The 13,252-nt window shown below is 38.9% G+C and overlaps 1 protein-coding gene and 1 long non-coding RNA gene across 13 annotated transcripts in view; one reads left to right on the top strand and one right to left on the bottom strand.

The window, feature by feature from the left end:
* The window catches only part of ATF2 (activating transcription factor 2), a 91,645-nt gene extending 87,241 nt beyond the window's left edge, over nt 1-4,404 (top strand). For 9 of the 12 annotated variants that reach the window (XR_012421247.1, XR_010579929.2, XM_074009490.1 and 6 more), the window contains one exon: nt 1,808-4,404. Coding sequence is in view for 10 of the 12 variants with exons in the window: in XM_074009490.1 (XP_073865591.1) it covers nt 1,808-2,034 (227 nt within the window). In the remaining 2 variants the exon portion in view is untranslated. Of the gene's footprint in view, nt 1-1,555; nt 1,644-1,807 lie in introns of all 12 variants that reach the window. The other 3 variants (XM_074009491.1, XM_045367289.3, XM_074009488.1) reach the window with 1 other exon arrangement.
* Nucleotides 4,405-8,425: 4,021 nt separating this feature from the next.
* Nucleotides 8,426-11,543, bottom strand: LOC135966555 (uncharacterized). Its single transcript, XR_010579931.2, has 2 exons — nt 11,422-11,543; nt 8,426-8,455 (listed from the first exon to the last, which is right to left on the bottom strand). It is a non-coding gene; the product is annotated as an uncharacterized lncRNA (long non-coding RNA).
* Between the last annotated feature and the right edge of the window lie 1,709 nt (nt 11,544-13,252).

Raw genomic sequence — 13,252 nt, 5'->3', positions numbered from 1 at the left:
TTTTCTTTGTACATGTAATGATTGGCTATTTTAATATCTGAATTATAAATATTTTATAACATTCATTATTGCTTGATCAGAAAAGTAGAGGGGAAGGGGGGCATTAGTTGAGAAACTACCCATTGGGTGCTATGTTCACTATTTCAGTGATAGGTTCAGTAGAAGCCCAAACTTCTATTGCACAATATACCCGTGTAACACACCTGCATATATACCATCTGAATCTATAATTTTTTAAGTATTCATTCCATTTTGTATGATTTTTAAAGGAATACTACTTCTGGTGGTTGGTTTTGTTGTTGTTGTTTTATTGTACCTTGAGGTCAAGTATCCAGGGGTATGGTTTTGATTTATAGCATGTTATAGAGAAGATGGGGTTCCATCTCATTAATGTATTTTAAAACCTGCTTTTCAAAAATGCATGGATTTGAGGCAGATGTTGAAAAATTCTGTAAAAACTTTATTTCAGAAAATGCACAAGATTAATAATTTTTTTTTAGCTAAAGTTGACACTCTCAGGTATCCCCCTCTGCATCTTCTACATTGCAAATCATAGGCTAAGTCCTGCTTCATAAGATATCCACAATATTTTTTACTAATTGACTTTCAGAATGGGCATCTGGCCATCAGTAAGCAGGCCAATACACATTCTCAGATTTGATTTTAAAAGCCTACTTATTGTCACTTCTGAACACTGAATAAAAAAAAGTTTTAATGCCAAGTGAAAAAAGCAAGGTTCCAAAGAGTACATCCAGTGTAATACTGTTTTTAAAATGTTTCAGAATAAACAGCTGAACTATGTTGCTTAGGGATACATACCTATGTGGTAAAACTACAAAGGAAAAACAAGAGAATGGTTAAAGAAATGTCAGAGTGGTGATTACCTTTGGTGAGGACAGGAACCTCCAGGAAGCAGAAGTGTTAATGGCAGTGTTCTCTCTTAGGTTGGCGGCACGGTTCCCAGGTGTTCATGTTATCATTGTTCCTCATAACTTACATATACTATAAATATTTGTGTGTTATCTATATCAAATTTTTACTAAATGAAATTACTGGATTCTGTTCTATTAAAATAAGGGTGTAAGACTTGTTCAGGTCTAAGTATTTGCAGATTTATTTTTGTAAATACTTAGAATGCCTTTTCCTGAGTATCTTTTCAGTTGCAATGTTTAGAGTTTTGTATGGATTTTTACTTGAATCCCAATTTATTCATGCAACTATAACAGCTGGTGGCATTTAGATTCTAAATATTGCTTATTCTCATATGTATGCATCATTAGAATCAGGTGTTATAATCATTCATGGCTGCAATAGATGGAAAATCAGCCAGAATAAATACAGTTCTGGAGAATGCAGAGGGAATAATTTGAAGATGTAATTTGTATGTAAGACTTCATTTTGTTTATGCATGTGGTTATAAATTTTTATCTTATAATAAGAATGACATGTAGGCCAACCAGACTGAGTTTGTTAAATGTGATACTTATGTTTGATTGTATCTGTAAGAGCCTGTCTTCCAAACTCTACCTCATTTTCTTTCTTTAACACTATTTAGCAAATATTTCTTCAACTCTATTCCATAAGGCAGTGGGCACCCAGATGTTTCCATATGCATGGTTGTGCCTTCTTTTGACCTATTGCAGGTAAAATTGCCTACTTCATGACCTATATCAATTCCTGTAATACCAACTTGTCTAATCAGTTTTGTAAGATGCTTTCTAACTTTTTACTCCGTATATTGCCTCAGCATAATGGTGCATTCTTACAGATTTTAGGAAAATGAATAATTTTTCTTTTTTTCACCCAGCTGCTGATAAAGATGATAGTTCAGAAGACATTTCAGTGCCGAGTAGTCCACATACAGAAGCTATACAGCATAGTTCGGTCAGCACATCCAATGGAGTCAGTTCAACCTCCAAGGCAGAAGCTGTAGCCACTTCAGTCCTCACCCAGATGGCGGACCAGAGTACAGAGCCTGCTCTTTCACAGATCGTTATGGCTCCTTCCTCCCAGTCACAGCCCTCAGGAAGTTGATTAAAAACCTGCAGTACAACAGTTTTAGATACTCATTAGTGACTTCAAAGGGAAATCAAGGAAAGACCAGTTTCCATTTATGCGAAATCTGTGGTTGTAAATTTTTTTTTTTTTACTTGAAATTAAATTTGGCTCTAAAGTTGGTGTAGCAGCAGTTGATCAGACTGAAAAACAGTTTTTAGTCTCTGGAAAAAGACTGATTTTGCTTTTTTTATAAATATTAGTAGATTTATTAATTTTTCTGTGCTCAATGTGTAAATTGTATTATAATTCATTGTGGTTTATTTCACTTTTAATTTGTTGGTGTTTTAATAAATGGGGGTGTTACTGAATCTTTCTTCCCACTTCCATTTCTTTTGACCACCCCTTAACCCTCAACTGTGATGGTAGTAGTATTATCATTTATACCAAAGTTTTGCATAGTCCCTGTTGACTTTGTAATGTTAACGGAGTCATAAAAGCACTAGGCAAGAGAAAGATAGAAATTTGCTTTTAATCTTTTTGCCTTTTATTTTGCACATTATGCAAAAGGAAAAACATTAAAGAACACTTTTTTTTAAGTGAGTGAAAACATGGTAAAGACATACAGTGCTTTTATGCACATTGTTAAGCTAAATCAAGGTCATTTATAATCATTTTCCTTTTTTATTTAAGGTTTTAAGTAAACAAATTTTAGAATTTTCAGCATTTCAAAAATGATTTTATTTTTCAAGTCTTAAATTCAATATTTTACACCTGTGTTTTGAGGCTAAGAAATATGAAATTATATAATGTATGATACAGGGTTATCAAATATCTAATAATTTTTGAAATTAGCTCTTGTTTTTCATTTTTTTATTGTTGTTTTTACAGATTTCAGGTTACAAACTGCAAAGTTTATGCATAATTAAGTATGGTATGGTTGCCAGAAAAGCCTAAAATTACTACTTAGAAAATTTAAAACTGTTTACCCCCATTGTCTTGTACTTGCGAGCTAACTTGTACTTATTCTTGTGAAAGCACTGTCATCTTTTAGTAGCAAATTTTGATAATGTTTCTCGTGGAAAAAAAATCAGTATCTATCTTTAGAACAATGTAATTATAATGTGGGAAGCGTGCATGAATGAGAGAGAGAGAGTGTGTGTGTCTGTGTATGTGTGTGTGTGTGTGTGTGTGTGTGTGTGTGTGTCTTTCAATAGTTTATGCCAGCAATCTTTGCTTGAATGTTTAACGATGCCTTCAGTGTGATGCTGGCCAATAGATGATTGCAGTTTAAAATGTCATTATTGTGCAGGCTTGGATAACTAACATTCCATGATGTAGCTTGTTTCTGATGAGATGATTGTAGGTACACTTTTCTCATTATCCAATCATCTGTGGGATACTTAGTTTTCTAATGTGCCATTATCTATTTTTATTCTGCAGTTATGTTCAAAATACAGTACATATTTTAAAATAGAATAAATTGTTAAACATAAAATTTTAAAAGTAGTAGATGTGCGTAAGAAAACTTTGTAAAATAGTTATGAGTCCTACCCAGTAGCAACTTCTGGCATTCAAGCAGGATTCCACTATGTAAATATCTGTAATGCATTTATAATAAGTTGTGTAGTTTGTCCTGCATCCATACTACACTATTTGCTAAAGTCTCAGTGCCATCTCCTAATGAGACTGACATTTTAAAAGTCTGTATGGAATATCCTTGATAATTCAAGGAAATATCCCACCTGCCTAAGTTCCAAACTGGGAAACATTCAGATTATATAAATGACATTTCAGGACTTTAAGTATGAAGATAATGGGAATTTTATTGTTTAGCTTATTATAATGAGAGCATTTTTATTTGATAATTCTTAAATTTTTAATTTTCAACGAATTTCATTATTTTAAAGGAATCAGTTTCAAATCATGATTTTGATATCATTATTCTAAGGAGTTATCTCAAAGGCACAAAATATGAATTCTGCAAGAAGGGTATTTTTTATTGTAGTTTGAATGGGTTAGGAAAAGCCTCAATTTTTCACTCTAAGTCCTTCAGTACATTTTTCTTTCATCTTATTACTTATGCAAGTTAAGGTTCTTTGGTAACAGAATTCTTGCAACTGTAAAATAAAACTACATAGATGTAAGAAGTCATGTAAACGGTTAACAAGCTTACCAAGGTTAGCAAAACTTTCATTGTAAATCAGTCTGTACTGAGCAAATATAAAAATCATTATTAGTTGTATAAACACAAATTCCATTTTGACTTTCAGGATGTCATACTAGTTCTGTACCTAGCATTTTCAGTCCTTATATTTGCAATGTTACACAAACTGTACTATTTTCTTTTATGTGCAGTTTGCATGAGTAAACCATCAGAGAATAAATTCTATCTTTAAATTATGTTCATAATTTGCTTGTTCTCTTACCTTTCCTTCATAAAGTAACATCACCTGATAATGATTTTTTTTTCCCCTTCAGGACATTTATTACCTGAGAAGAACCTGAGATTCTTTCTAGTTCTGTGATAAAATTCATTCATTCCTTTTAACTGCAGGGTACTTGGCCCTTGTTCCTCTCTGCACTCACTTTGCATCCCATTTTTATTTATATATATATAATATATATAATTATATAATTATTCAATTGAATTATATAATTATATAATTCATATGTAATTCCCCACACCCCTGAACATTAATCACAGATCCACCTGCCTTTGGCATCCCTTGGTGATGGTCTGACAAAACATCTGAAACATGGTATGTCCAACACTGAACTTCCAAACAGCTCACCCTACCCTGAAACATATTCCTCCCACAAACTTCCACAAGTCAATCGATGACAACATAATTCTTTCAGTTGCTTAAGCTAGAACAACCTTGTTGTCACCTTGATTTTGTTTCTCTCAGCCCACATCCAGTCCGTCAGGAAATACTATCTGCTTTCCCCTCAAAACAATCCAGAATTCAACCACATATCACCATTTATACCACTTTCATCCTAATCTGTGACTTTACGATTCCTCATCCAATTACTATACTTGCTTCATAAATGTCTTTTCACTTTCAGCCCTGTCCACCACAGCCCATCCTCAAAACAGTAGCCAGAGCAATGCTTTTAAAACCTTTGTCAGGTTACAGCACTGCTCTGCCTAGAATCCTGGAGTGCCTTCCGTGTTTCACTCAGAGCTTGAAGATGGCCCACAAAGCCCAAAAATGATCTATTCCCCATCCCATCCCATTGTGTCTCTGACCTCATCTGCCACATTGTTTTGTCAGTGAATGAGTGCTACTAGGTGCCAGAGGTTGCTCTAAGCACTTGAAGTAACACAATGGCCAAAAGCAAAAATCTCTGCCTTTGTGGAGGCTACATTCTAAAGATGGTGGGAGGATGTTGGGAAATGTAATCAACAAATAAGTCAATTATGTGTTATATTAGAAGTGGTACATGCTAAGTGAAGACGCAGACTTAATACCAGTTTTGCTGGAGAGTGTGTGGAGTGACCATTTTAGTCATATCTGTTAAATATGACCAATCTGAGGAGATGCATGGCTACTTTTTAACAGACATTCTACAAGTGTGCTTAAGGTAGATTATGTGATATAGTTAAAAAGTTTCATGAAGACAAGCTGATGTGTTTCTATAACAGGGTAACAAATGAGTGGTGTTTTAAAAGGTCAAACTCATGTTAGTCTTGACTTACATCAGAGGACAGGAAAGACAATTTCATCTATGGTGTGTGCTTACTATTAAATGTAGTTTTGCTAATTCTACATCTATGAGACTATATGATGGATGACCATATTTGAGATTATAGTCATGAGAGAATCCTATTTACTCCAAGGCTCACATCTTAGATAAATAGACATGAACAAACACACACACTCAAAATAACCTAGAGAACACAGTTATCAAAGCAATTTGTTCTAAATAGATATTTACAAGAACTAATTTTAAATCTGACATTTCTAGATTGGCCACAGAATAGTTACTTTAGAAGCAAAGTTATGCCATTTTATTTCTATCCAGTGTAGTTATGAAAAATCATTTCTCAAAACTTAATACAAATGAACTTTGCCTGTAATTGTCTCACATGGCTTAAAACAACAGTACAGGTCTTTCCAGATTATCAGTAACTATATATTGAAATATGGGTATTCATAGAGTTAATACTTTGGTATTAAGATCCTAGAGAGCTAGCATCCTTCTGTGTGGAAAAAAAAATCTCAAAGTTTAGAATATTTCTAAAGTCCTTTCTGAAGAAATAAATGGTTCTACCATTTAAATATAAATGATGAGTTGCAAGTTACATACATTGCCATAGAATAGGTGCCATCAGTGAAAATGTTTCCAAAATTAAAAGACTTAATCTGAAATAGCAAAGGCCATGTGGCATTGGAACCTACAATGGAAGAAAAAGCATGCATAGTTTTCTATTGTTGTCCAAAGCATCAAATCAAAGGTTAATAGTAAAAATATCAAATATGTCACAGCAATCAAACTGGAAGGGCTCTGTCAATAATGGGCAAGTGGCTTGCATCATTTTTCTTCAAATGTACATGCAAGTTCTTCCAGTGGCTCTCCAAGAAGAGAAGAATACCTCATTTTCATTAGTGTTGCTTAGTACACCCTTGTCATGGTCACAGTGCCTTCCCTTGTCTCTATGTTGCATTAGATTTTACGTGTGAGACAAAATTTTTCGAACAAAACAATTGTATTGGTTTTATCATGCATTATCTCAGTTATTTGTGAAAGTATTTCTTATTCTGAATCTCAAATTATAACTATGGTAGTTATGTCAAGAATGGGCTTCTGTCATTTTGTAGTAAATTTTGCTTTCTAGGAAAGCATTAATAGAAAAAAACAGAATATTCCCCCCAAAACAGCTTCTTTTAAAGTTATTTTTGCTTAATAATTTTTAAAAGCATGTAAATTAAGAAGACATGCTATTTTTCATAGCCTGGTCCCAAAATTAGGCAAATTTTTATAAATGTTTCATTTTTTGTGCATTTATAATAGGCATATATAATGGGGCACATAAGATGTTTTGATACAGGCATGCAATGTATAATCACATCATGGAAAAATGGGATGTTCATCCCCTCAAGTATTTACCTTTTGTGTGTCAAACCAATTATTTTAGTTATTTTTAAATGTACAGTTATTGACTATAGTTGCCATGTTGTATTATCAAATACTGGGTCTTCATTCATTGTATTTTTTTGTACCCATTAACCATCCCCACTTCCTACTCACCCTCCCGCTGCCCTTCCCAGCCTCTGGTAACCATTCTTCTGTTCTCTGCCCCATGAGTTAAATTGTTTTGATTTTTGGAACCCACAAATAAGTGAGGGGATGTGATATTTATCTTTCTGTGCCTGGCTTATTTCACTTAGCATAATGACCCCCCAGTTCCATCCATGTTGTTGGAAATAACAGGATCTCATTCTTCTTTATGACTCCATTATGTAGTTAGCACATTTTCTTTTTCCATTGATCTGTTGATGGACACATTGGTTGCTTCTAAATTTTGGCTATCGTGAACAGACCTGCAACAAATATGGGAGTGCAGATAGCTGTTCAATATACTGACTTCCTTTCTTTTAGGTATATACCTAGCAGTGAGATTACTGGATCATATGGTAGCTTTATTTTTAGGTTTTTGAGGAACCTCCAAACTGTTCTCCACAGTGGCTATACTTTTACACTCCCACAAACATTGTATGAGGATTCCCTTTTCTCTATGTCCTTGCCAGCATTTATTACTGCAGTCTTTTGAATAAAAGCGATTTTGCCTGGGGTGAGATGATATCTCGTTGTTTTGATTTGCATTTCTCTGTTGATCAGTGATGTCGAACACCTTTTCATATATGCCTGTTTGCCATTCGTATGTCTTCTTTTGAGAAATGTCTATTCAAATCTTTGGCCCATTTTAAAGTCAGATTATTAGATTTTTTTCCCTGTAGATCTAGTTGAGCTTTTTATATATTCAGGTTATTAATCCCTTTCAGACCGGTAGTTTGCAAATATTTTATCCCATTCTGTGGGTTGTCTCTTCACTTTGTTGATTGTTTTTTTGTTTGTTTTTTGGTTTTGGGGTTTTTTGTTTTTGCTTTTTGCTGTGCAAGCTTTTTAAGTCAATGTGATCCCATTTGTCCATTTTTGCATTAGTTACCTGTACTTGTGGGGACTCAAGACATTTTTGCCCAGACCAATGTCCTAGAGAATTTCCCCAATTTTTTTGTAGTAGTTTCATAGTTAGAGGTCTTAGATTTCAGTCTTTAATTCATTTTTATTTAATCTTTTTATATGACAAGAGATAGGGGTGTAGTTTCATACTTCTGCATATGGATATCCTCTTCTCCCAGCACCATTTGTTGAAGAGACTGTGTCATGTGCATCCGTGTGAAGAGACCACCAAACAGGCTTTGTGTGAGCAATACAGCTTTTTAATCACCTGGGTGCAAGCGGGAGTCCGAAAAGAGAGTCAGCGAAGGGAGATAGGGGTGGGGCTGTTTTATAGGATTTGAGTAAGTAAAGGAAAATTACAGTCAAAGGGGGTTGTTCTCTGGCAGACAGGGGTGGGGGGGTCACAAGGTGCTCAGTGGGGGAGCTTTTGAGACAGGATGAGCCAGGAAAAGGAATTTCACAAGGTCATGTCATCAGTTAAGGCAGGAACAGGCCATTTTCACTTCTTTTGTGGTGGGATGTCATCAGTTAAGGCAGGAACGGACCATCTGGATGTGTACATGCAGGTCACAGGGGATATGATGCTTAGCTTTGGCTCAGAGGCCTGACATTCCTGTCTTCTTATATTAATAAGAAAAACAAAATAGTGTTGAAGTGTTGGGGCAGCGAAAATTTTTGGGGGGTGGTAGGGAGAGATAATGAGCAGTGTTTCTCAGGGCTGCTTCAAGCGGGATTAGGGGCGGCATGGGAACCTAGAATGGGAGAGAGTAAGCTGAAGGAAGGTTTTGTGGTAAGAGGCGATATTGTGGGGTTGTTAGAAGGAGCATTTGTCATATAGAATGATTGGTGATGGCCTGTATGTGGTTTTGTATGAACTGAAAAACTAAACGGAAGACACAAGGTCTGAATAAGGGAAGGAGAAAAAAACCGGTATTAAAGGACTAAGAATTGGTAGGACCTAGGACATCTAAATAGAGCCTAAGGGGGTTCAACATAATTACTTGCTTGGTTGGTGAGTTTTCAGGCTCTATCCAAGTTTTTGGGGGGCAGTTCAAGTTGGTCTGGTGTCTGGAATGAGACTGGGACCTAATAAAAAGCAGTGTCCACACAGGAGCTCAAATGGGCTGGAACCTGTAGCATTCCGAGGACAGGCCTGAATTCTGAGAAGGGAAAGTGGTAAAAGTATTGTCTAGTCCTTTTTAAGTTGGTGACTGAGCTCAGTGAGGTGTATTTTTAAAAGACCTTTAGTCCTTTTACTTTTCCTGAAGATTGAGGATGGTAAAGGATATAAAGGTTTCACTGAATACCAAGAGCCTAAAAAATGGCTTGAGTGATTTGACTAATAAAGGCCGGTCTGCTATCGCACTGTATAGAGGTGGGAAGGCCAAACTGAGGAATTATGTGACAGAAGGGAAGAAATGACTGCGGTGGCCTTCTCAGACCCTGTAGGAAAGGCCTCTATCTATCCAGTGAAAGTGTCTACCCAGACCAAGAGGTATTTTAGTTTCCTGACTTGAGGCATGTGAGTAAAGTCAATTTGCCTGTCCTGGGCGGGGGCAAATCCCTGAGCTTGATGTGTAGGGAAGGGAGGGGGCCTGAGAAGTTCCTGAGGAGTAGTAGAATGGCAGATGGAACACTGAGAAGTGATTTCCTTGAGGACAGATTTCTAGGATGGAAAGGAAATGAGAGATTCTAAGAGACAGGCTAACGGCTTGTAACCTAGATGGAAGAGGTTATGAAATGACGACAGAATAGAATGGGCCTGTGAGGCTGGAAGGAGATATTTTCCTTGGTCTAAGAACCATTTGCCTTGTGTGGGAAGAGATTGATAGGTGGAAGTTTCAGCGGGGGAGTAGGTGGGAGTGACCGATGTGAAGGAGGAAAACTGCCGTGAGGGATAGAAGTTGGAAGCCAGCTGCTTTTTAAACTTATCAGCATAAGCATTGTCCTGAGCGATGGGATCTGAGGCCTTTTGATGGCTGCTTTTTTAGCTACCTTATCAGCATAAGCATTGTCTTGAGTGATGGTGGGGGTAGAAAATAGATTTTGGAAGTTATGAGAACTGTAGAGAGTGAGTCGAGCATAGCTGGTGATTTTTAGGGCCTCTAACAGTATTAAAGCAGTGGCAGCTGCTGCACGCAGACATGAGGGCTAGGCTAAAACAGTAATGTTAGGTTGTTTGGACAGAAAGGCTACAGGACGTGGTCCTGGCTCTTGTGTAAGAATTCTGACCGCACAAACCATGCCTAGGAAGGAAAGAGTTGTTGTTTTGTAGAAGGGATTGGGGTTTGGGAGATTAGCTGGACATGTTCAGCAGGGAGAGCACGTGTGTTTTTATGAGAATTACGCCGAAATGGGTAACAGATGAGGAAGAAATTTGGGCTTGACTGAAGTAATGGGGGCCGTCTGTGAAGCCTTGCGGCAGTACAGCCCAGGTAATTTACTGAGCCTGATGGGTGTCAGGGTCAGTCTAAGTGAAAGCAAAGAAAGGCTGGGATGAAGGGTGCAAAGGAATAGTAAAGAAAGCATGTTTGAGATCCAGAACAGAGTAATGGGTTGTGCAGGGAGGTATTGAGGATAGGAGAATATATGGGTTTGGCACCATGGGGTGGATAGGCAAAACAATTTGGTTGATAAGGCACAGATCCTGAACTAACTTGTAAGTCTTGTCTGGTTTTAGGATAGGTAAAATGGGGGAATTGTAAGGGGAGTTTACAGGCTTTAAAAGGCCATGCTGTAACAGGCGAGTGATAACAGGCTTTATTCCTTTTAAAGCATGCTGTGGGATGGGATATTGGCATTTAGCGGGGTAAGGGTGATTAAGTTTTAATGAGATGGTAAGGCGTGCATGATCAGTCGCCAAGGAGGGAGTAGAGGTATCCTATACTTGTGGATTAAGGTGGGGAGATACAAGGGGAGGATGCGAAGGAAGCTTTGAACTGAGGGAAAAGGTGGCAATGAGGTGTGGCTGTAGCCTAGGAATAATCAGGGAAGCAGATAATTTAGTTAAAATGTCTTGGCCTAATAAGGGAACTGGGCAGGTGGGGATAACTAAAAAGGAGTGCATTGAAGAATGTTATCCAAGTTGGCAGCACAGTTGGGGAGTTTTAAGAGGTTTAGAAACCTGGCCGTCAATACTCACAACAGTTATGGAGGCAAGGGAAACAAGCCTTTGAAAAGAAGGTAATGTGGAGTGCGTAGCCTCCGAATTGATTAAGAAGGGGACGGACTTACCTTCCACTGTGAGAGTTACCTAGAGCCTCTGTGATGGTCCTGTAGGCTTCCCAGGCGATCAGGCAGTGTCAGTCTTCAGCTGCTAAGCCGAGAAGATCTGGGAAGGAGTCAGTCAGAGAGCCTTGGGCCGGAGTTCCAGGGGCTCTGGAAGTGGCTGCCAGATGAGTTGAACAGTCCGATTTTCAGTGGGGTCCCGCACAGATGGGACACGGCTTAGGAGGAATCCTGGGCTGCAGGCATTCCTTGGCCTAGTGGCGAGATTTCCAGCACTTGTAGCAAACTCCTGGGGGAGGCGGTCCTGGAGGAACGCCTGGCTGCTGCAGTTCAGGCATTTGGAAGTTCTTGTGCGCTGGAGATGCGGCTGGGGTTTCTCTCACAGTGGAGGCAAGGAATTGCAACTCAGAAATACATTGCTACTTGGCTGCCTCTATTATTGTACACCTTGAAGGCAGGGTTAATTAAGTCCTGTTGTGGGGTTTGAGGGCTGGAATTTAATTTTTGGGGTTTTATTTAATGTGGGGAGTGGACTGGGTAATAAAATGTATATTGAGAATAAGACAACCTTTTGACCTTTTAGGGTCTAGGGCTGTAAAGCGTCTCAGGGTTGCTGCCAAACGAGCCATGAACTGGGCTGGGTTTTTCATATTTGATGAAAAAGAGCCTAAACATTAACTGATTTGGGAGAGGTCAGATAAAGAAAAAAGGAGCATTAACTTTGACTATGTCTTTAGCTCCAGTCACCTTTTTAAGAGGAAATTGCTGGGCTGGTTGGGGAGGGCTAGTCACGGAATGAAACTGTAAGCCAAATCGGGTGTGAGGAGGGGAGGTGATAAAAGGATTATAGGGTTGGGGAGCGGAGGCTGAGGAAAAACTGGGACCTAGCTTGGCCTTGGATGGAAAAATCGAAAGTACCGTTTTCTGGCTATTTGGAACTATTGTCAAGTTTGTATTGGGGTCAAGCGGCATTGTAGAAGAAAATAAGGCATTTAGGTTTTAGGTTAGGTGTGAGGTGAAGAGGTTTTAAGTTATTGAGAACACAGGCTAAGGGAGAAGAAGGAGGAATGTGCCTTTTTATGCCAGTACCATATGCCAGGAGGAAGAAGGTGAAAGGTTGCCCATAGTGAAGGAGGCAAGCCTAGAGAAGAGTGAGAGTAGAGACACGGAGAGAAGGGGTTGGGGGGTTCTTGCCCTCCAGAAAAGTGGGAAAGGGGTTGAGACGTGGAGATAAGGGGTCGGGGGGTTCTTGCCCTCCAGAAAAGCGGGAAAGGGGTCAGGACGCGGAGATAAGGGGTCGGGTAGTTCTTGCCCTCCAGAAAAGCGGGAAAGGGGTCAGGACGCGGAGATAAGGAGTCAAGGGGTTCTTGCCCTCCAGAAAAGTGGAAAAGGGGTCAGGATGTGGAGATAAGGAGTCAAGGGGTTCTGGCCCTCCAGAAAAGTGGGAAAGGCATAGAGACATGGAGATAAAGGGTCAGGGGGTTCTTGCCCCCCAGAAAAGCGGAGAGAAGGGGTTGGGGGATTCTTGCCCCCCAGAAAAGCAGAGAAGGGGTCAGGGGGTTCTTGTCCCCCAGAAAAGCAGAGAAGGGGTAGAAACAGGGAGAGAAGGGGTTGGGGGTGCTTGCCCCCCCACCAAGAAAAGCAGTACTTGCCGCTAAGGGTGAAGGACCAAGGCAGGCATCCCTGCGTGGTCAGACACCTCTGAAATGTGAGTGAATAATCAGGCAGGCGTCCCCGCATGATTAAACACCAAGGGAAGACTGTCTTCCCAAGTCCGTGACTGGCACCGGAGTTTTGGGTCCATGGATAAAACACGTCTCCTTTGTCTCTACCAGAA

This window comes from Macaca fascicularis, chromosome 12 (assembly GCF_037993035.2).
Source record: "Macaca fascicularis isolate 582-1 chromosome 12, T2T-MFA8v1.1".
In the NCBI taxonomy this organism is placed as follows: domain Eukaryota; kingdom Metazoa; phylum Chordata; class Mammalia; order Primates; family Cercopithecidae; genus Macaca; species Macaca fascicularis.
Note: the sequence above shows the minus strand (reverse complement) of the source record. Positions and strands in the feature narration are given on the sequence as shown.